At 41.3% G+C, this 23,246-nt stretch overlaps 1 protein-coding gene across 1 annotated transcript in view; it reads left to right on the forward strand.

The window, feature by feature from the left end:
* LOC128667110 (polycystin-1-like) overlaps window positions 1-23,246 on the forward strand; it is a 248,997-nt gene that overhangs the window by 152,085 nt on the left and 73,666 nt on the right. The window contains exons 26-27 of the mRNA XM_053722016.1: window positions 251-503; window positions 18,959-19,154. Of these exons, the coding sequence (XP_053577991.1) occupies window positions 251-503; window positions 18,959-19,154 (449 nt within the window). The remainder of the gene's footprint in view (window positions 1-250; window positions 504-18,958; window positions 19,155-23,246) is intronic.

The raw sequence follows: 23,246 nt of genomic DNA on the forward strand, positions 1-23,246 counted from the left end.
CATGCCTATTTAACTCCTCATATTAATTCATATAGGGCTACTTATTTCTATCTGTCCCTGTAATGTCTTATATCCCCATGTCTCCCTATTATAGCATACTGCTCAATATATCCTGTATGTAACTTGTAATGTTGTGTCATATAAACTCTTCATGTGTGTCTTGTATGATTTCATTCAGATATCCCTTAATCACTCCTGCCCTGTGGATATTACTATGTTAACAAGTTCCTTTCTTATCCCTGTGCACCAGTTTACCAAGGTCCCTGCAGGAGTATCAGGTGAATGTCACCAGCCTCCTAAAAGCCTCATCAGTCACTGTGTCCATCAGCCTCTTCTCCAGCTTGTGCCAGTATTTCCATGTGCCCAGCCGGACCTGGAGGTCAGAAGGAGTTACTCCTAGCAATGTCAGCCAACCCCACGAGATAGTTTGTCATACTCGTCACCTCACTCTCTTTGGGGCCAGTCTCTTTGTCCCCCCACATCGCCTGGTTCTGCTGCCTCCGGTAACAAGAGTTTTTAATTTATTGACACACAGATGGACATTGTGACCTTCTATTCACTCCACTTATGTAGTGAGCAACTAGCACCCTGGGGGCCCCTTGTGACATGTGATGCATTCCCCAAACCTGTATCTCCCTCCACTGTCCACACTCCCCTTAAAGGGACACTGTAACCAAAATTTTTCTTTCGTGATTCAGATAGAGCATGAAATTTTAAGCAACTTTCTAATTTACTCCTATTATCAAATTTTCTAAATTCTCTTGGTATATTTATTTGAAATGCAAGAATGTAAGTTTAGATGCTGGCCCATTTTTGGTGAACAACCTGGGTTGTCCTTGCTGATTGGTGGATAAATTCATCCACCAATAAAAAAAAGTGCTGTCCAGAGTACTGAACCCAAAAAAAAAGCTTAGATGCCTTCTTTTTCAAATAAAGATAGCAAGAGAACGAAGAAGAATTGAAAATAGGAGTAAATTAGAAAGTTGCTTAAAATTGCATGCTCTTTCTGAATTACAAAAGAAACATTTTGGGTTCAGTGTCCCTTTAATTTACTGCTTCCTATAATCATGGATATGTAATATTTTTTCTCTTTGTGAAATAAATGGGTTAAAAGTATTGTGCAGCCATTGACTGACACTGGTGATCAATGCCATTTATACATTTTTATTAATTTAATTGTCTTAAAAAAAGTAAAGTGTTATTAATTTTAATCTACATTTCTCTTGTAAGGTGTATCCAGTCCACGGATTCATCCTTTACTTGTGGGATATTCTCCTTCCTAACAGGAAGTGGCAAAGAGAGCACACAGCAGAGCTGTCCATATAGCTCCCCCTCTAGCTCCACCCCCCAGTCATTCTCTTTGCCGGCTCTAAGCAATAGGGTCCCTCTCGGAAGGGTAAAGTGAATGTGGTGTTAGATTTGTAGTTTTTGTTCTACAAGAAAAAGTTTGTTATTTTAAATGGTACCGGTGTGTACTATTTACTCTCCAGCAGAAAAGAGATGAAGATTTCTGCAGAGAGGAAGATGATTTTAGAATGTTGTAACTAAAATCCACTGCTGTTCCCACACAGGACTGAGGAGTACAAGAAAACTTCAGAAGGGGGGAACGGTTTGCAGGTTAGGCTGCAATAAGGTATGTTCAGTCATTTATTTCTAGACAAGACTGTGATAATGCTAGAAAAGGACTGACAAGATCCCCATGAGGGAAGGGTAAGCTTTATTAAGAGACTAAGTATGGAATTACAAGCTTACATAACAGGGCTAATTTATGCTGGTTGACACTATTTTATGGCAAGTTGACACTTTTTTTATGGCAAACGGTTTTTACTAATAAATATCGTTTTTTGAGTCACTTTGAAGGTCCCTTTGGGTTTCTTTCAGGGGTTGTTACCCACATGGCTAATATTATAACTCTTAGGAGTGTTTTTTTAGGCCTCACAGCACCGGCGTAAGGTGGGAGGGGCCTAATTTCGCACCTCAGATGCGCAGTTAGATTGACTAGATCTTCAGGCTGTTTTCACATGGAGGGTCCTGCTACAGTTTGAGGACCCATAAGAAGCTTTTTTCCCCATAAATCTGACTCCTAAGGGAAGGTAGGGCCACAGCAGAGCTGTGGCAAGGTGCTGAAGTTGTTTTAACCGGTCTGTTAGCTTACTATTGATCCGGTTTGGGCATTAAGGAGTTAATCGTTTTTATTGCTAGTTGTGCAATCTTACCAATGCTTTAGGTACATACTGTGAAAGTTTCAAAGAGTTTGCTGCATTTTTCACTGTTTTGGAAAATTGTGTGCCTTTTTTATCTCTTAAAGGCACAGTAACGTTTTTTGCAAAGTGTGTTTTTACTTGATTAAAGTGATTTCTAAGCCTGTTTGTCTTACTACTAGTCTGTTAAACATGTCTGACACCAAGGAAAATCCTTGTTCAATGTGTTTAGAAGCCATGGTGGAACCCACTCTCAAAATGTGTCCCACTTGTACTGATATGTCTATACAATTTAAAGACCATATTGTTGCACTTAAAAATGTGGCCCAAGATGATTCTCAGACAGAAGGTAATGAGGTTAGCCCGTTGACCTCTCCCCAAGTGTCACAACCAGTTACGCCCGCTCAAGCGACGCCTAGCACCCCTAGCGTGTCTAACTCTTTTACCTTACAAGATTTGGCGGCAGTTATGGATAATACCCTCTCAGTATTTTTATCTAAGCTGCCTGTGTTACCTGCAAAGCGTGATAGCTCTGTTTTAAGAACAGATTATGAGCATTCTGACGCTTTAGTAGCCGTATCCGATAACACTCACAACGCTCTGAAAATGGGGGCGAGGAATGTGCTGTCTGAGGGAGAAATTTCCGATTCGGGAAAGGTTGCTCCTCAGACAGACTCAGATACGTTGGCTTTTAAATTTAAACTAGAACACCTCCGCTTATTGCTCAGGGAGGTATTAGTTACTCTGGATGATTGTGACCCTTTGGTGGTTCCAGAGGAATTGTGTAAAATGGACAAGTACCTAGAAGTTCCTGTTTACACTGATGTGTTCCCGGTCCCTAAGAGGATTGCGTATATAGTAACTGGGAGTGGGATAGACCAGGTATTCCGTTTGTTCCCCCTCCTGTTTTTAAGAAAATGTTCCCCATATCTGACACCACGCGGGACTCATGGCAGACGGTCCCTAAGGTGGAGGGGGCTTTTTCTTCACTTGCTAAATGCACAGCCATACCAATTGAGGACAGTTGTGCCTTCAAAGACCCTATGGATAAAAAATTAGAGGGTTTACTTAAGAACATTTTTGTTCATCAACGTTTTCTTCTCCAACCTGTAGCGTGCATTGTTCCTGTAACTACTGCAGCTACTTTCTGGTTCGAGGTGCTGGAAGATGCGCTCCAGATGGAAACCTCATATGAGGACATTATGGACAGAATTAAGGCTCTTAAGCTGGCTAATTCTTTTATCACAGATGCCGCTTTCCAAATAGCTAAGTTAGCTGCAAAGAATTCAGGTTTCGCCATTCTTGCGCGCAGGGCGCTATGGCTAAAGTCCTGGTCGGCCGATGTGTCGTCAAAATCCAAACTACTGAACATCCCTTCCAAAGGAAAGACCCTTTTCGGGCCTGAATTGAAAGAGATTATCTCAGAAATCACTGGGGGAAAAGGCCATGCTCTCCCTCAGGACAAGTCCTTTAAGACAAAGAACAAACAAAATAATTTTCGTTCCTTTTGAAATTTCAGGAGCGGTCTCGCTTCATCCTCCCCTGCTGCAAAGCAAGAGGGTAACACTTCACAACCCAGGGCAGCCTGGAAACCTTACCAGGGCTGGAACAAGGGTAAACAGGCCAAGAAGCCTGCAGCTGCCTCCAAGACAGCATGAAGGGGTAGCCCCTGATCCGGGACCGGATCTAGTGGGGGGCAGACTCTCTCTCTTCGCTCAGGCCTGGGCAAGAGACGTACACGATCCTTGGGCCTTAGAGATTGTATCCCAGGGATATCTTCTAGTATTCAAGGACTCCCCTCCAAGGGGAAGGTTCCACATTTCTCGTCTGTCTACAGACCAGACAAAGAAAGAGGCATCCTTACGCTGTGTAGAAGACCTACATACAATGGGAGTGATCCACCCAGTTCCAATTGTGGAACAAGGGCTGGGTTTTTACTCAAACCTGTTTGTGGTTCCCAAAAAAGAAGGAACTTTCAGACCAATCCTAGATCTCAAAATTCTAAACAAATTCCTCAGAGTCCCATCATTCAAGATGGAGACCATTCGGACAATCTTACTAATGATCCAGGAGGGTCAATATATGACTACCGTGGATCTAAAGGAATGCGTATCTGCACATTCCTATCCACAAAGATCATCACCAGTTTCTCAGGTTCGCTTTTCTGGACAAGCATTATCAGTTTGTGGCTCTTCCTTTCGGGTTGGCCACTGCTCCCAGAATTTTCACAAAGGTGCTAGGGTCCCTTCTGGCGGTTCTAAGACCGCGGGGCATAGCAGAGGCGCCTTACCTAGACGACATCTTAATTCAGGCGTCGACTTTCCAAAGAGCCAAGTCTCAGACGGAAATTTTATTGGCCTTTCTGAGGTCTCACGGGTGGAAGGTGAACATCAAAAAGAGTTCTCTCTCCCCCCTCACAAGAGTTCCATTCCTAGGAACCCTAATAGACTCGGTAGAAATGAAAATATTTCTGACGGAGGTCAGAAAGTTAAAACTCTTAACTACTTGCCGAGCTCTTCATTCCATTCCTCGGCCGTCTGTAGCTCAGTGCATGGAGACAATCGGACTAATGGTAGCGGCAATGGACATAGTCCCTTTTGCACGGATACACCTCAGACCACTACAACTATGCATGCTCAAACAGTGGAATGGGGATTATGCAGATTTGTCTCCTCAAATACAGTTGGACCAGGGGACCAGAGATTCTCTTCTCTGGTGGTTGTCTCAGGACCACCTGTCTCAGGGAATGTGTTTCCGCAGACCAAAGTGGATCATTGTAACGACCAACGCCAGTCTGTTGGGCTGGGGTGCTGTCTGGGACCCCCTGAAAGTCAGGGCTTATGGTCTCGGGAAGAAGCTCTTCTCCCGATAAACATTCTGGAACTGAGGGCGATATTCAATGCTCTTCAGGCATGGCCTCAGCTAGCTGCGGCCAAATTAATCAGATTTCAGTCGGACAACATCACGACTGTAGCTTACATCAACCATCAAGGGGGAACAAGGAGTCCCCTAGCAATGATGGAAGTAAACAAAATAATCAGGTGGGCGTAGGATCACTCTTGCCACCTCTCAGCAATTCACATCCCAGGAGTAGACAAGAGGTATTTGCCCATCTGACTCAGCTATGTGGCACTCCAGAATTGGATCTGATGGCGTCCCGTCAGAATGACAAACTTCCTCTTTATGGGTCCAGGTCCCGGGATCCCCAGGCGGTGTTGATAGATGCTCTAGCAGCGCCTTGGTCCTTCAAACTGGCCTATGTGTTTCCACCGTTTCCTCTCCTTCCTCGTCTGGTTGCCAGAATCAAGAAGGAGAGGGCGTCAGTGATTCTAATAGCACCTGCGTGGCCACGCAGGACTTGGTATGCAGACCTAGTGGACATGTCATCCGTTCCACCATGGACTCTGCCAATGAGGCAGGACCTTCTACTTCAAGGTCCTTTCAAACATCCATATCTAATTTCTCTGCGTCTGACTGCTTAGAGTTTGAACGCCTAATTCTATCTAAGCGTGGTTTCTCTGAGTTGGTTATCGATACCCTGATTCAGGCTAGAAAGCCTGTCACCAGGAAAATCTACCATAAGATTTGGCGAAAATATCTTTGTTGGTGCAAATCCAAGGGTTACTCATGGAGTAAGATTAGGATTCCCAGGATATTGTCTTTTCTCCAAGATGGATTGGAGAAAGGATTGTCAGCTAGTTCCTTAAAAGGACAAATATCTGCTTTGTATATTCTTTTACACAAACGTCTGGCGGAGGTACCAGACGTTCAAGCGTTTACTCAGACTTTAGTCAGAATCAAGCCTGTTTATAGACCTGTGGCTCCGCCATGGAGTCTGAATTTAGTTCTTTCAGTTCTGCAAGGGGTTCCGTTTGAACCTTTACATTCCATAGATATTAAACTTTTATCTTGGAAAGTTTTGTTTTTGGTAGCTATCTCTTCTGCTCGAAGAGTTTCAGAGTTATCTGCTTTACAGTGTGACTCACCTTACTTGGTGTTCCATGCAGATAAGGTAGTTTTGCGTACAAAACCCGGTTTTCTTCTTAAGGTCGTGTCCAATAAGAATATTAACCAGGAAATTGTTGTTCCTTCTCTGTGTCCTAATCCTTCTTCGAAGAAGGAACGTCTGTTACACAATCTTGATGTGGTTCGTGCTTTAAAGTTCTATTTACAAGCAACTAAGGATTTCAGACAAACAACTTCATTGTTTGTTATCTATTCTGGTAAGAGGAGAGGTCAGAAGGCGACTGCTACCTCTCTTTCCTTTTGGCTGAAAAGCATCATCCGTCTGGCCTATGAGACTGCTGGCCAGCAGCCTCCTGAAACAATTACTGCTCATTCTACCAGAGCAGTGGCTTCCACATGGGCTTTTAAAAATGAGGCTTCTGTTGAACAGATTTGTAAGGCAGCGACTTGGTCTTCGCTGCATAACTTTTCCAAATTTTACAAATTCGATACTTTTGCTTCTTCGGAGGCTATTTTTGGGAGAAAGGTTTTACAAGCAGTGGTGCCTTCCGTTTAAGGTACCTGTCTTGTTCCCTCCCTTCATCCGTGTCCTAAAGCTTTGGTATTGGTATCCCACAAGTAAAGGATGAATCTGTGGACTGGCTACACCTTACAAGAGAAAACAGAATTTATGCTTACCTGATAAATTACTTTCTCTTGTGGTGTATCCAGTCCACGGCCCGCCCTGGCTATTAGTCAGGTAGATTTTTAGTTTAAACTACAGTCACCACTGCACCCTATGGTTTCTCCTTTTTCTTCCTAACCTTCGGTCGAATGACTGGGGGGTGGAGCTAGAGGGGGAGCTATATGGACAGCTCTGCTGTGTGCTCTCTTTGCCACTTCCTGTTAGGAAGGAGAATATCCCACAAGTAAAGGATGAATCCGTGGACTGGATACACCGCAAGAGAAAGTAATTTATCAGGTAAGCATAAATTCTGTTTTAAAGACAGTTTTAAGGAATTGTAGGTTAAAGTTAGAGGAAACTGGAAAAGAAAAAAGAACAAACTTGATAGAACTCTTAGCCCTCCAGACTCCTTAATGGGCTAGATTACAAATGGAGTGCAAAATATCGCTTCTTGAAAGAGATATTTGCGCTCTACTAAGTAATACCAGCGCATGTTAATGCTGGAAGGCATTGCAGTCACAAGAGTGTGCTTCCATAGGCTCAAATGGGAGCCTCATTCTCATGCCGTGAGACACAGCACGAGAATTTAGCGCAGCAAAGGGGGTAAGTTGCACAGCAATGGCAGCAAATTGTAAATATATATGTATATGACTATATACATATATATATTTATGTGTTAATATGTGTATATACAAATATTATCACATAAATATATATGTATATTATATAAGCATATACATATATATTTACTAGACTTGTGCACGATTGAAAAATTCAGTTCACTTCGATTCGGGCCGTAAAAAAAAAAATTCGGTTTGAGACATTCGTAATAATTCGGTTTGAGACATTCGTAATAATTCGATATGTGTCGGTAATTCGATTTCAGAATTTATTTTTGTCGTTCCGAATTTTGAAATTCAGATGCATTAGAAACCGTTACCGAATTATTATTAATGTTGGACCGAATCTTTATTATGGACCGAATCGTTATTTCTAGCTAATGTTTTGGCGATTGCTGAAACGAAATTATGTTAAACCGCTGCCGGCACTAAATAAAGCTATTAACCTCTAAATCGCCGTCCCCCCACATCACTAACACTACCTAAACCTATTAACCCCTAAATCGCACCCCCCACACACATTGCAAACACTAACTAAACCTATTAACCCCTAAACCTTTGTTCCAAAACTTCGCCAACACAAACTAAACCTATTAACCCCTAAACCACATTCCCCACATCGCTGACACAAACTAAACCTATTACCCCCCACATTGCCTACATGAACTAAACCTATTCACCCCTAAACCGCACCCCCCCCACATCGCTGACACAAACTAAACCTATCAACCCCTAAACCGCACCCCCCACATCGCCGACACAAACTAAACCTACTAACCCCTAAACCGCACCCCCCTCATCGCTGACACAAACTAAACCTATCAACCCCTAAACCACATTCCCCACATCGCTGACACAAACTAAACCTATCAACCCCTAAACCACACCCCCCACATCGCCGACACAAACTAAACATACTAACCCCTAAACCGCACCCCCCACATTGCTGACACAAACTAAACCTATTCACCCCTAAACCGCGTAAGTTTGTATTTATTTCAACTAGGTAGACTAGTTAGTAAATAGTTATTAACTATTTACTAACTACCTAGTTAAAATAAATTCAAACTTACTTGTGAAATAAAAATAAAACCTAAGCTTTTTTCAGAAAAAGAGCTGATATCTTTAGGGCAATGCCCTACAAAAGGCCCTTTTAAGGACCATTGGTAGTTTATTCTAGATTAGGTTTTTTATTTTGAGGTGGTTTTTTTTTTAAATGGGTATTAGAATAGGAATAATTTTTATTATTTTTGATAATTTGTTTGTTATTTTGTGTAAATTTGTTTTCGTTTTGGGGTGGGTTTTTATTTTTAGTTTAGGGCTTGGGCAGCAAAAGAGCTAAATGCCCTTTTAAGGGCAATGCCCATACAAATTCCCTTTTCAGGGCAATGGGTAGATTAGGTTTTACTTTATTTTTATTTTGTGGGTTTGGGGGGTGGGGGTTTGTATACTGTTAGGGGGTGTTTGTTTTGTTTTGTAGCAAACGAGTTGTTAACTTTAGGGCAATGCCCTACAAAAGGCCCTTTTAAGGGCCCTTGGTAGTTTATTATAGACTAGTCCTAAAGCACGTTCACACGGGCCATTTTTTGCAGGGTACAGTGGTCCCACCCCTTGCATCTCTCCCTCCCCCTCTCTTTTGCTCTACCTCTCTCCCCCCTCTCTTTTGCGCTTTCTCTCCCCCCTCTCTTTTGCGCTTTCTCTCCCCCTCTCTTTTGAGCTCTCTCCCCCTCTCTTTTGCGCTCTCTCTCCCCCCTCTTTTGCGCTTTCTCTCTCTCCCCCCCCCCTCTTTTGCACTCTCTCTCTCCCCCTCTCTTTTGCTCTCTCTCTCTCTCTCCCCCTCTCTTTTGCGCTTTCTTTCCCCCTTTTTTTTGAGCTCTCTCTCTCCACCTCTCTTTTGAGCTCTCTCCCCCTCTCTTTTGCGCTCTCTCCCCCCCTCTTTTGCGCTCTCTCTCCCCCCTCTTTTGCGCTCTCTCTCTCCCTCCCTCTTTTGCGGCGCTCTCTCTATCCCCCCCTCTTTTGCGCTCTCTCCCCCCTCTTTTGTGCTCTCTCTATCCCCCCTCTTTTGCGCTTCTCTATCCCCCCTCTTTTGCACTCTCTCTCCCCCTCTCTTTTGTGCTCTCTCTCTCACCCCTCTCTTTTGCGCTCTCTCTCTCCCCCTCTCTTTTGTGCTCTCTCTCTCACCCCTCTCTTTTGCGCTCTCTCTCTCCCCCTCTCTTTTGTGCTCTCTCTCTCACCTCTCTCTTTTGCGCTCTCTCTCTCCCCTGTCTCTCGCCCCCTCTCTCTCTCCCCTCTAACTCTCTCTCTCCAATCTATCTCTCTCTCCCTTCTATCTCTCTCCCCTCTATCTCTCTCCCCTCTATCTCTCTCCCCTCTCTCTCTCTCTCTCTCTCTCTCTCTCTCCCCTCTCTCTCTCTCCCCCCTCTCTCTCTCCCCCTCTTTTGCGCGCTCTCTCCCCCCTCTCTTTTGCGCTCTCTCTCTCCCCTCTCTCTCTCCCCCCTCTCTCTCTCCCTCTTTCTCTCCCTCCCCCTTCTTTCTCTCCCTCCCCCTCCCCTCTCTCTCCCTCCCCCTCCACTCTCTCTTTCACTCCCCCTCCCCTCTCTCTCTCACTCCTCCTCCCCTCTCTCTCTCACTCCCCCTCCCCTCTCTCTCGCTCCCCTCTCTCCCCCCCTCTTTCTCTCCCACCCCCTCCCCTCTCTCTCTCTCCCTCCCCCTCCCCTCTCTCTCCCTCCCCCTCTCTTTTGCTGTCTCTCTCCCTCTCTTTTGCTCCCTCTCTTGTGCTCTCTTTATCTCCCCTCTTGATCTCTCTCTCCCCTTTCTTATCTTTTCCCTACCCCCTCTCTCCCCTTTCTTATCTTTTCCTTACCCCCTCTCTCCCCTCTTTTGAGCTGTTTTGAGCTCTTAGTCTGCACAGCCTTTCACGGCCGCCTGGTCCCGCCCCCTTCACGCTCGGCCACGCCCACTTCACAGACCTCACGCTCAGCCACGCCCCGGTCACGCCCACTTCTGCTCGCACTGCAGAGACTTAGGGACTGTAAGGCCAGGTGTGTTTGTCCTCATGCTGTCTCTACTGCGCATGACAGCTTCGGACAAACACACTTGGCCTTTTATAGTATAGGATTGGTAGGTTTTTTATTTTTTGTAATTTTAGTGTTTTTTATTTTTTGTAATGGTATGTTTTAGTGTAATGCAGCTTAGGTTTTATTTTTATTTCACAGGTAAGTTTGTATTTATTTTAACTAGGTAGTTATTTATTTATTTTTAACTAGGTAGTTAGTAAATAGTTAGTAACTATTTACTAACTAGTCTAACTAGTTAAAATAAAGCTTACCTGTGAAATAAAAATAAAACCTAAGATAGCTACAATATAACTATTAGTTATATTGTAGCTAGCTTAGGTTTTATTTCACAGGTAAGTTACTTTGTATTTAGATTTAAATAGGTATTAGTTATTAATTGTAACTTTAATTTAGTTATATTTTAATTATGTTAAAGTTAGGGGGTGTTAGGTTTAGGGTTAGGTTTAGAGCTAGGTTTAAAGTTAGGGACGGGGTGTTAGGTTTAGGTGTTAATATAGGTAAGTTACTTTGTATTTAGATTTAAATAGGTATTATTAGTTCATATTTGTAACTTTAGTTATATTTTAATTATGTTAAAGTTAGAGGGTGTTAGGTTTAGGGTTAGATTTAGGGTTAGGGTTTGGTTTAGGGTTAGGGGGTGTTAGGTTTAGGGGTTAATATAGTTTCATTTAGGTTGTTGCGATGTGGGGGCCGCAGGTTTAGGGTTTAATAGGTTTAGTTAGTATCGGCGATGTTTGTGAACGGCGGTTTAGGGGTTAATAGCTTTAGTTAGTGTCGGCGATATTTTGAAATGGCGGTTTAGGGGTTAATAGGTTTAGTTCGTGTTGGCGATGTTTCGGAACGGCGGTTTAGGGGTCCATAGGTTTAGTTTGCGTTGGCAATGTTTTGGGACGGTGGTTTAGGGGTTAGTTTCAGCGATGTCGGCGAACAGTGCATTAGGGTTTATACCTTTAATATAGACTTAGAGTTAGTGTCAGGGAACTGCGGTTTAGGAAGGAACAATGAAACGTTCCAAATATGAATAATGGATCCAAAAATTCGGAAACATATTTATTAATTTTCGGAATTTTTCAGGATGTGCCGATTCGGTAATTCGTATGCATCCGAATCGCTGAATCGACCAAAATTCGTCCGAATTCTGAATTTGTAAGAAACGAAACGCACATGTCTAATATTTACTGGGAACTGCAATTTAAAAGCACTTTTCAGTGCCATTTATTTTTAACAGTCCACACCCGCCAACATAAAACCCTCATAACTGCTTATTGCAGTTATTTTATTAAAAACTAAAGATGTTATAATCTTTTTTTTTTTTAATAAAGTATATCGCATTTGTTTTTGGGGGCATTTGGTGGACATTTATAAAATTAACCAGAGTGAGATCTAATCTCTAATTAATTTTATAAGCGCTAGTTGCTACCGGGAGCTTGCAGTAGCAATAACCAGCCACTTAAAATGGCTGGTTATTTTTTGCACGCCCCGCAAACGGTCAAAATTGCCTATTTCCGGGCTCGCAATAAATTATCGCTCCACTTGTAATCCAGCCCAAAATTTGTCAAATTTGGTTAAAAATGGGTAAAGTTAAAAAAAATAATATATATATATATATATATATATATATATATATATATATATATATATATATATATATATATGTCAGTGTAGTCCAAGGCATTCACACTCCACATTCAGCCTTCAAAAATATTAAGGGCTGAAGTGCCCAAATTAAATAAAAAATATTGAAGAAGTTAAAAACAGGCAATGCGGTAAAATATACATCCATATACCCCCATGAAAACGCACTTCACATGCGATACCACTTGTGTGAAGTCACACAAAATATGTATGCATTGAATCATTGTTTTTTCCCTCTATGGATGTATCTTTTACAGAATTGTCTGGGTTTTTTTTTTTTTTTTTTACTTTTTCAATTTTTTTATTACGAGTACGTTGGCCCTTTAATATTTTTAAAGGTTGAGTATAGAGTGCGGATACATTGGACTTCATTGAATTAGTGTGACGTTCACCGCGGGGATGTGGCTACTTGCACCCGCCCACCTGTTGGGAGTAGTAGACTGTGCTAACTATTAAGACACGCAGGGATCTATTCCCTTAGACGGTTATTGATCGCTATGGTGAATGTTGATGCCATGTGTATATATGTCACTGTTTATATATCCAATGTATGACTGGTTAGAGTTTCATACCATCAATATTAATTTTTAACCTTCAAGGTCAAAACCATGCTGACCTCAGAGAATGAATGGAGCCTACGCATTTTGCACTTACTTTTCTGTCCATCAATCATATTTACATTGCGTAAGCACCATTCAGTAGGTGTTTAACCATACCCTGAGATAGGTCCCAGGGATGTATCAACGAGGCTGACTTGAAATGAAGAAAAACATAGAAATAGCTACATTGTTATAATGATATATATAATATAAAATGTTTCATAAAAAGTATGCTACAGATATGCAAACCTAACATAATACAAATTAGCAATAAAATTGTGATATTGTAATGCAAGCACAAAGTGCTGCACAGAATGCAATGGGCCGAACACACTTCTACTTCTTGAATATCACCACAAAACACTGACATTTCCCAGTGGAACTTAAAGGGACAGTAAAGTCATTAAACATTCATGATTTAGACAGAACATACCATTTTAAACAACTTTCCAATTTACTTCTATTATTTCATTTGCTTCCTTCTCTTGTTATCCTTTGCTGAAAGGTTTATCTAGGTAAGCTCAGGAGCAGCAAAGAACCTAGGATCTAGCTGCTGATTGGTGGCTGCATATATAAACCATTGTCAGGGCCGCCATCAGGGGGTGACAGGGGTGACTCCTGTCAGGGGCCCAATGGGCTAGGGGGGCCCCATGAGGCAAGAACTGGCAGCCACCAGTGGGTACTACAGCAGAGTGCTAATTGAGCATGTGAAATATTATTACAAGGAGTAAAGTATTAACATTTGAGAGGATTTCTGAGTGTGCACTAAACCACTATGCACAGTATGAGACAGACTTGGCACTTTGTTTGTACAGTGTGTGCCTGAGTCAGGCGGCTGATCACTTTCATTTGCAGAGGAGGTAGGAATTACTTAGCAAATGTTTTTTATTTCTTTGTGCAATTTAAGATTGTAACTTCAGTGTGGTAGTAGTTGTATGGTGGGGCCAGGGGTCCATAAAAACACAATTTTTTAGCAGCAGTGTATTTATTATTTGATAATGCTGTAGAAATTCTATATTTAAAACCATGCAGAAATGTTTCCTCCTCAATACACAAATGATATATATTACATTCCAGTTTACTCCCCCTTTATGCAAGGACTTTCCAGGTACAAGGAGTCATTTTATCTAAGATTTTTACCTCTGCATAACATGTTATACTCTCAGACTAAGATTGCTCAGTGTTTGAAATGAGACAGGTTAGCTTAAAACTGTGCAGTTTACAGTACTGCTGACTTAATTTTGAAATGCATACCAACAAGCTTAAATCCTGCAGATCTAATGGTATGAGTACCACAGCTTATGGTTCCACCAAGACCATATAGAGTACAGCATTTTCAAAATCCACAAGTACAGATGGGAACATTTGTACACTATATTTGAAGTGGTGCTCTTGGTTGGGGAAAATATCAAACATATGTCAACCTTTTAAAAGTACTTTTCTTCATCTAGCCATCTACCCAGATCATTAATGTACAATGCTGAATTCACAGAATTATTTTTGGTTGCACATTTACAAATATGATTCTTTAAAAAGTGATCTCTTAATTTCCAAATTTTATTTTATCATGCATGTCACACACTGTTGATTTAGGGGATGCAAGGTGCGTAAATGTTTCCTCCTGTGAGTGTTTCTGTGGGTGTCTGTGTTTATGTCTTTGTGCTTTGGTTTGTGTCTCTATGAGTGTGTATGTATTTTTTTTCTGTTGGTATCTCTTTGAGGGCGGGTGTACATGTCTTTGTGCATTTTCTGTGAATGTCTGTGAGGGTGTGTGCATATGTCTTTCAGCTTTTTCTATGGCTGTCACTGTGAGGGTGTGTTTGTCTTTGTGTATTTTCTCTGGATGCCTCTGTGAGGGTGGGTGTGTATGTCTGTTTTCAGTGGATGTCTCTGTGAGGGTGTGTGTGTGTGTGTATGTATGTATGTCTGTGTTTTCTGTGGATGTCTCTGTGAGGGTGTGTATGCTCTGTGGGTGTCTCTGTGAGGGTGTGTGTATGTTTTTGTGTGTTTTCTGTGGATGTCTCAGTGAGGGTGTGTGTATTTATGTCTTTCTGTGTTTTATGTGGTTGTCTCTCTGTGTGTGTATGTCTTTGTGTGTTTTCTTTGGTTGTCTGTGTGTGTGTGTGTGTGTATGTCTTTGTGTGTTTTCTGAGGCTGTCTCTGTTGGTGTTTCCTTGGGTGTATGTGCAAGTTTGAGTTTGTGTGTGTCCATTTTCTGTTCCTATTTAGGACATTTTGACCTTACTACTGATTATTCACATCTTTCTACAGACTTTGAGACTAATGAGACCTTTCCGGAAGTCACCAATCTACCATTTAATCTTTAAATTATTGTTTAGACAGTTCAGGGCCCTTCCTTTCAGCCACTGCATGCTGTTGTCATCATTTAGTTGGCATCTTCCTTGACAAAAAGATAATCAGAACTCCATATTTTGTTTTCTAAATCTCCTTTTTTTACAAAACTGTAGTCTACCTCATTGCTTGTCAGGGCAATGTAAACAAGTGCTGAGTGTCTGTTTGGGTGTCTGTGTCTGAGTGTGTTTCTTTTCGTGTCTGCTAGAGTGTCTATATGTGAATCCTTATGTGTGAGTGTTTCAGTGTATGAGTGTCTGTGTGTTTGTATGTTACTACCTATACAACATTTCCAAGTTTAAATAGACACTTAAGAATAAAGTGCATATACGTTTTAGTCACTTGGTCAAAAATTGCACATGTCAAAGGAGAGGGGGGGGGGGGCCCTGATCAATGGTTAAGTCAGGGGCCCCAACATTTCTAGTGGCGGCCCTGACTGCTGTTATTGGCTCGCCCATGTGTTCAGTTAGAAACCAGTATTGCACTGCTGCTCCTTCAACAAATGATACCAAGAGAATGAGGCAAATTTAATAATAGAAGTAAACTGTAAAGTTGTTTAAAATTGTATTATCTATCTGAATCATGAAAGAAAACTTTTGGGTTTCATGTCCCTTTAAAGAAACCTATTTTTGCTTTCATGATTTAGACAGAACATCCAATCTGTAACAACTTTCCAATTGACTTCAATAATCAAATTAGCTTTATTCTCTTGGTGTCCTTTTTTGGAGTAGCAGCAAAGCACTACTGGGAGCTAGCTGAACACATCAGGTGAGCCAATGACAAGAGGCATATATGTGCAGCCACCAATCAGCAGCTAGCACACAGAAGGGCACTGCTGTTTCCGGAGCCTAAGTCGATTATATAATAGAAGTAAATTGAAAAGTTGTTTAAAATTCTATATTCTAACTGATCACACACACAAAAATTGTTTTCATGTTTCTTTAAACTCTCAACTTTGCTAACGTAAATTGTGTAACTTATCCAGACTACAAGTACTTTAGTAATATAGTAGACTAGTCCTAAAGCCCGTTCACACGGGCCATTTTTTGCAGTACAGCGGTCCCACCCCTTGCTCTCTCTCTCCCCCTCTCTATTGCACTCTCTCTCCCTCTCTTTTGCACTCTCACTCGCTCCACCTCTCTTTTGCTCTCTCTCTCTCCCCCTCTCTTTTGCTCTCTCTCTCTCTCTCCCCCTCTCTTTTGCTCTCTCTCTCTCTCCCCCTCTCTTTTGCTCTCTCTCCCCCTCTTTTTGCTCTCTCTCCCCCTCTCTTTTGCGCTCTCTCTCTCCCCCTCTATTTCGCGCTCTCTCTCTCCCCCTCTTTTGCGCTCTCTCTCTCCCCATCTCTTTTGCGCTCTCTCTCCCCATCTCTTTTGCGCTCTCTCTCCCCCTCTTTTGCGCTCTCTCCACCTCTCTTTTGCGCTCTGTCTCTCCCCCCTTTCTATTGCGCTCTCTCTCCCCCCTCTCTTTTGCTCTGTCTCTCTCTCCTTTTTTTTCTCTCTCTCTCTCCCCCTCTCTTTTGCTCTCTCTCCCCCTCTCTTTTGCTCTCTCTCCCCCTCTCTTTTGCGCTCTCTCTCTCCCCCTCTCTTTCGTGCTCTCTCTCTCCCCCTCTTTTGCGCTCTCTCTCTCCCCATCTCTTTTGCGCTCTCTCTCCCCCTCTTTTGCGCTCTCTCCACCTCTCTTTTGCGCTCTCTCTCTCCCCCCTTTCTATTGCGCTCTCTCTCCCCCCTCTCTTTTGCTCTGTCTCTCTCTCCTTTTTTTTCTCTCTCTCTCCATCCCTCTCTTTTGCTCTTTCTCTCCATCCCTCTCTTTTGCTCTCTCTCTCTCTCCCCCTCTCTTTTGCTCTCTCTCCCCCTCTCTTTTGCTCTCTATCCCCCTCTCTTTTGCACTCTCTCTCTCCCCCTCTCTTTTGCGCTCTCTCTCTCCCCCTCTTTTGCGCTCTCTCTCTCCCCATCTCTTTTGCGCTCTCTCTCCCCCTCTTTTGCGCTCTCTCCACCTCTCTTTTGCGCTCTCTCTCTCCCCCCTTTCTATTGCGCTCTCTCTCCCCCCTCTCTTTTGCTCTGTCTCTCTCTCCTTTTTTTTTCTCTCTCTCTCCATCCCTCTCTTTTGCTCTTTCTCTCCATCCCTCTCTTTTGCTCTTTCTCTCTCCCCCTCTCTTTTGTTCTCTCTCTCCCCCCTCTCTTTTGCTCTCTCTCTCCCCCCTCTCTTTTGCTCTCTCTCTCCCCCCTCTCTCTCCCCCCTTTCTTTTGCTCTGTCTCTCTCCCCTCTCTTTTGCTCTCTCTCCCCCCTCTCTTCTGCACTTTCCCCTCTCTTCTGCACTTTCCCTCTCTTTAGGTCTTTCCTATCTCTTTTTGTCTCTCCCTCTCTCTTTCTATTTCTCTCCCCTCTCTGTCGCGCCGACTGTGCCCGGCCATGCCCCCCACCATGCCCGACCACGCCTCTGATCATGCCCGGTCCAGCCCGGCCACGCCCACTTTCGCAGCAAACAGTATGGCATGGATTGTCAGGTAAGGCCAGGTGTGTTTGTCCTCGTGCTGTCTCTACTGTGCATGACAGCTTCGGACAAACACACTTGGCCTTTTATATAATAGGATGAGGACAGCGGAGATAAAATGCCCACCGTGTATAACATTTAAACTTTCTATTTGATTCCTGTTTTATAATAAAAAAAACCTGTGATGTGAAGTGTCAGTGATACATTTAGTAATGTCTACTAATTTAGCACAAGCAATCATAACCTTGGGTATTAGTTATCAATCAAAAATATATCTAAGCCCATTTAAAAGCTATATACTTTTTACTGAACATTGCAAGCAGAGATATTAGGCTTCAAAAGCTCTCTAGGGGTTAAGAGCATTTTTCTTTAGATCTAATTAAGTGCTATTTGATATTAGTGTTGCCACCCAGCAGGTATTTTGCCAATGTAGCTGGCATTTTAAGGTTCAGAGTTGAGAATAAAGATTAAATATAGAAATGGTCAAATGTCTTTTAAGTGCATTGCCATCTAATTATAAACAAATGATCAATTAAAATCAGTTCTAGCAGCTTTAGTTCCTGATTTATGCTGTATAATTATTTATGCTAATGAGTTGACTTTTTTCCAGAAAAGGTGGCAACTGTATTTGAAATGTTAACAGATAAGATCTATATCCATTTGGTATTTCCTGGGTATTTTAAATGCTTAAACCACTGACATTCATTTGATTTAAAGTGATCGTAAACTGTAACTTTTTTAGTTAAAATATTTGTAATCATAAACTAAGAAATGGGGACTTTCATTTTTGGTTCTGCACCTAGGTAGCACTTTCTGATTGGTGACTAAATGTAGCCACCAATCAGCAAGTGCTACCCAGAGTGCTGAACAATTTTTTTTTCAAATAAGCATACCAAGAGAACAAAGAAAAATTTATAACTTTAGTTGTTTAAAATTGCCTGCTCAATCTGAATCATGAAAAAAAAAAATGGGTTTCATATCATTTTAATCAGCCAGTTTAATTTAAAGGGATAGTCTAGTTTACTCCTATTATGAATTTTAAAGATACCAATAGAACGGAGAAAAAATCATAATAGGAGTAAATTTTAAAGTTGCTTACAATTGCCTGCTCTATCTGAATTATTAATGCTTAATTTTGACTAGACTATCCCTTTAATCTATAGCTTTGAAATAGCTTTCGCACTAAGGTTCATCTCTTCTTTTTTCTCTGCTCATCCTCTGGACTCTCTCCCGTCTCGCTGCTAATCTGATTGTATATATCTAGTTCCCCTGCTGTCTCCAGTTCCTTGTTTCTCCAGTTCATCAGACTTCCTTTTTCCGTTTCTGTGCTCACCCAGCTCTCTTTCCATACAGGTTCATAGTACCGGGCAGCGAATCCTCGTCATGATGACCTGCTCTCTGCTTGTTGCTCTATATCTTCTGCTGGTTCTGATTTCCCATAAACTAGATCACCTGGATGTGTCTCGAGTTGGGATTGTCCCACTATGTGGTCAGCCTGGGCGTTACAAGTACTGGGTGATTGTAAAAACCGGCTGGAGGAAAGGAGCAGGTCCGTATGTGACAAATTTACATGTGGTGGAGATGTTTTATATGTGCCGTCTGTATGTGACAAATGTACATGTGGTGTATATGTTTTATATGTGCCGTCTGTATGTGACAAATGTACATGTGGTGTATATGTTTTATATGTGCCGTCTGTATGTGACAAATGTACATGTGGTGGAGATGTTTTATATGTGCCGTCTGTATGGGACAAATGTACATGTGGTGGATATGTTTTATATGTGCCGTCTGTATGTGACAAATGTACATGTGGTGTATATGTTTTATATGTGCCGTCTGTATGTGACAAATGTACATGTGGTGTATATGTTTTATATGTGCCGTCTGTATGTGACAAATGTACATGTGGTGTATATGTTTTATGTGTGCCGTCTGTATGGGACAAATGTACATGTGGTGGATATGTTTTATATGTGCCGTCTGTATGTGACAAATGTACATGTGGTGGATATGTTTTATATGTGCCGTCTGTATGTGACAAATGTACATGTGGTGGAGATGTTTTATATGTGCCGTCTGTATGTGACAAATGTACATGTAATTTATATGTTTTATATGTGCTGTCTGTATGTGACAAATGTACATGTAATTTATATGTTTTATATGTGCCGTCTGTATGTGACAAATGTGCATGTGGTGGAGATGATTTATATGTGCCGTCTGTATGTGACAAATCTACATGTGGTGTATATGTTTTATATGTGCCGTCTGTATGTGACAAATATACATGTGGTGTATATGTTTTATATGTGCCGTCTGTATGTGACAAATGTACATGTGGTGTATATGTTTTATATGTGCCGTCTGTATGTGACAAATGTACATGTGGTGGAGATGTTTTATATGTGCCGTCTGTATGTGACAAATGTACATGTGGTGGATATGTTTTATATGTGCCGTCTGTATGTGACAAATGTACATGTGGTGGATATGTTTTATATGTGCCAAATGTACATGTGGTGGAGATGTTTTATATGTGCCGTCTGTATGTGACAAATGTGCATGTGGTGGAGATGATTTATATGTGCCGTCTGTATGTGACAAATCTACATGTGGTGGATATGTTTTATATGTGCCGTCTGTATGTGACAAATGTGCATGTGGTGGAGATGTTTTATATGTGCCGTCTGTATGTGACAAATGTACATGTGGTAGAGATGTTTTATATGTGCTGTCTGTATGTGACAAATGTACATGTGGTGTATATGTTTTATATGTGCCGTCTGTATGTGACAAATGTACATGTGGTGGGTATGTTTTATATGTGCCGTCTGTATGTGACAAATGTACATGTGGTGTATATGTTTTATATGTGCCGTCTGTATGTGACAAATGTACATGTGGTGGATATGTTTTATATGTGCCGTCTGTATGTGACAAATGTACATGTGGTAGAGATGTTTTATATGTGCTGTCTGTATGTGACAAATGTACATGTGGTGGAGATGCTTTATATGTGCCGTCTGTATGTGACAAATTTACATGTGATGTATATGTTTTATATGTGCCGTCTGTATGTGACAAATGTACATGTGGTGGAGATGCTTTATATGTGCCGTCGGTATGTGACAAATGTACATGTAATTTATATGTTTTATATGTGCCGTCTGTATGTGACAAATGTACATGTAATTTATATGTTTTATATGTGCCGTCTGTATGTGACAAATGTACATGTGGTGGAGATGCTTTATATGTGCCGTCGGTATGTGACAAATGTACATGTAATTTATATGTTTTATATGTGCCGTCTGTATGTGACAAATGTACATGTAATTTATATGTTTTATATGTGCCGTCTGTATGTGACAAATGTACATGTGGTGGAGATGCTTTATATGTGCTGTCTGTATGTGACAAATGTACATGTGATGGAGATGTTTTATATGTGCCATCTGTATGTGACAAATGTACATGTGGTGGAGATGTTTTATATGTGCCGTCTGTATGTGACAAATGTACATGTGGTGGAGATGTTTTATATGTGCCGTCTGTATGTGACAAATGTACATGTGGTGGAGATGCTTTATATGTGCCGTCTGTATGTGACAAATGTACATGTGGTAGAGATGTTTTATATGCGCCGTCTGAATGTGACAAATGTACATGTGGTGTATATGTTTTATATGTGCCGTCTGTATGTGACAAATGTACATGTGGTGGATATGTTTTATATGTGCCGTCTGTATGTGACAAATGTACATGTGGTGGAGATGTTTTATGTGTGCCGTCTGTATGTGACAAATGTACATGTGGTGTATATGTTTTATATGTGCCGTCTGTATGTGACAAATCTGCATGTGATGGATATGTTTTATATGTGCCGTCTGTATGTGACAAATCTGCATGTGATGGATATGTTTTATATGTGCCGTCTGTATGTGACAAATGTACATGTGATGGAGATGCTTTATATGTGCCGTCTGTATGTGACAAATGTACATGTGGTGTATATGTTTTATATGTGCCGTCTGTATGTGACATATGTATATGTGGTGTATATGTTTTATATGTGCCGTCTGTATGTGACAAATGTACATGTGGTGGAGATGTTTTATATGTGCCGTCTGTATGTGACAAATCTGCATGTGATGGATATGTTTTATATGTGCCGTCTGTATGTGACAAATCTGCATGTGATGGATATGTTTTATATGTGCCGTCTGTATGTGACAAATGTACATGTGGTGTATATATTTTATATGTGCCGTCTGTATGTTACAAATGTACATGTGGTGTATATGTTTTATATGTGCCGTCTGTATGTGACAAATCTGCATGTGATGGATATGTTTTATATGTGCCGTCTGTATGTGACAAATGTACATGTGGTGTATATATTTTATATGTGCCATCTGTATGTGACAAATGTACATGTGGTGGAGATGTTTTATATGTGCCGTCTGTATGTGACAAATGTACATGTGATGGAGATGCTTTATATGTGCCGTCTGTATGTGACAAATGTACATGTGGTGTATATGTTTTATATGTGCCGTCTGTATGTGACAAATGTACATGTGGTGGAGATGTTTTATATGTGCCGTCTGTATGTGACAAATGTACATGTGGTGTATATGTTTTATATGTGCCGTCTGTATGTGACAAATGTACATGTTGTGGGTATGTTTTATATGTGCCATCTGTGTGTGACAAATGTACATGTGGTGTATATGTTTTATATGTGCCGTCTGTATGTGACAAATCTGCATGTGATGGATATGTTTTATATGTGCCGTCTGTGTGTGACAAATGTACATGTGGTGTATATGTTTTATATGTGCCGTCTGTGTGTGACAAATGTACATGTGGTGTATATGTTTTATATGTGCCGTCTGTATGTGACAAATGTACATATGATGGATATGTTTTATATGTGCCGTCTGTATGTGACAAATGTGCATGTGGTGTATATGTTTTATATGTGCCATCTGTATGTGACAAATGTACATGTGGTGGAGATGTTTTATATGTGCCGTCTGTATGTGACAAATGTACATGTGGTGGAGATGTTTTATATGTGCCGTCTGTATGTGACAAATGTACATGTGGTGTATATGTTTTATATGTGCCGTCTGTATGTGACAAATGTACATATGATGGAGATGCTTTATATGTGCCGTCGGTATGTGACAAATGTACATGTGGTGGAGATGTTTTATATGTGCCGTCTGTATATGACAAATGTACATGTGGTGGAGATTTTTTATATGTGCCGTCTGTATGTGACAAATGTACATGTGGTGGGTATGTTTTATATGTGCCATCTGTGTGTGACAAATGTACATGTGGTGGATATGTTTTATATGTGCCGTCTGTATATGACAAATGTACATGTGGTGTATATGTTTTATATGTGCCGTCTGTATGTGACAAATGTACATGTGGTGGGTATGTTTTATATGTGCCATCTGTGTGTGACAAATGTACATGTGGTGAATATGTTTTATATGTGCCGTCTGTGTGTGACAAATGTACATGTGATGGAGATGCTTTATATGTGCCGTCTGTGTGTGATAAATGTACATGTGGTGTATATGTTTTATATGTGCCATCTGTGTGTGACAAATGTACATGT

This window comes from Bombina bombina, chromosome 1 (assembly GCF_027579735.1).
Source record: "Bombina bombina isolate aBomBom1 chromosome 1, aBomBom1.pri, whole genome shotgun sequence".
Classification (NCBI taxonomy): Eukaryota; Metazoa; Chordata; class Amphibia; order Anura; family Bombinatoridae; genus Bombina; species Bombina bombina.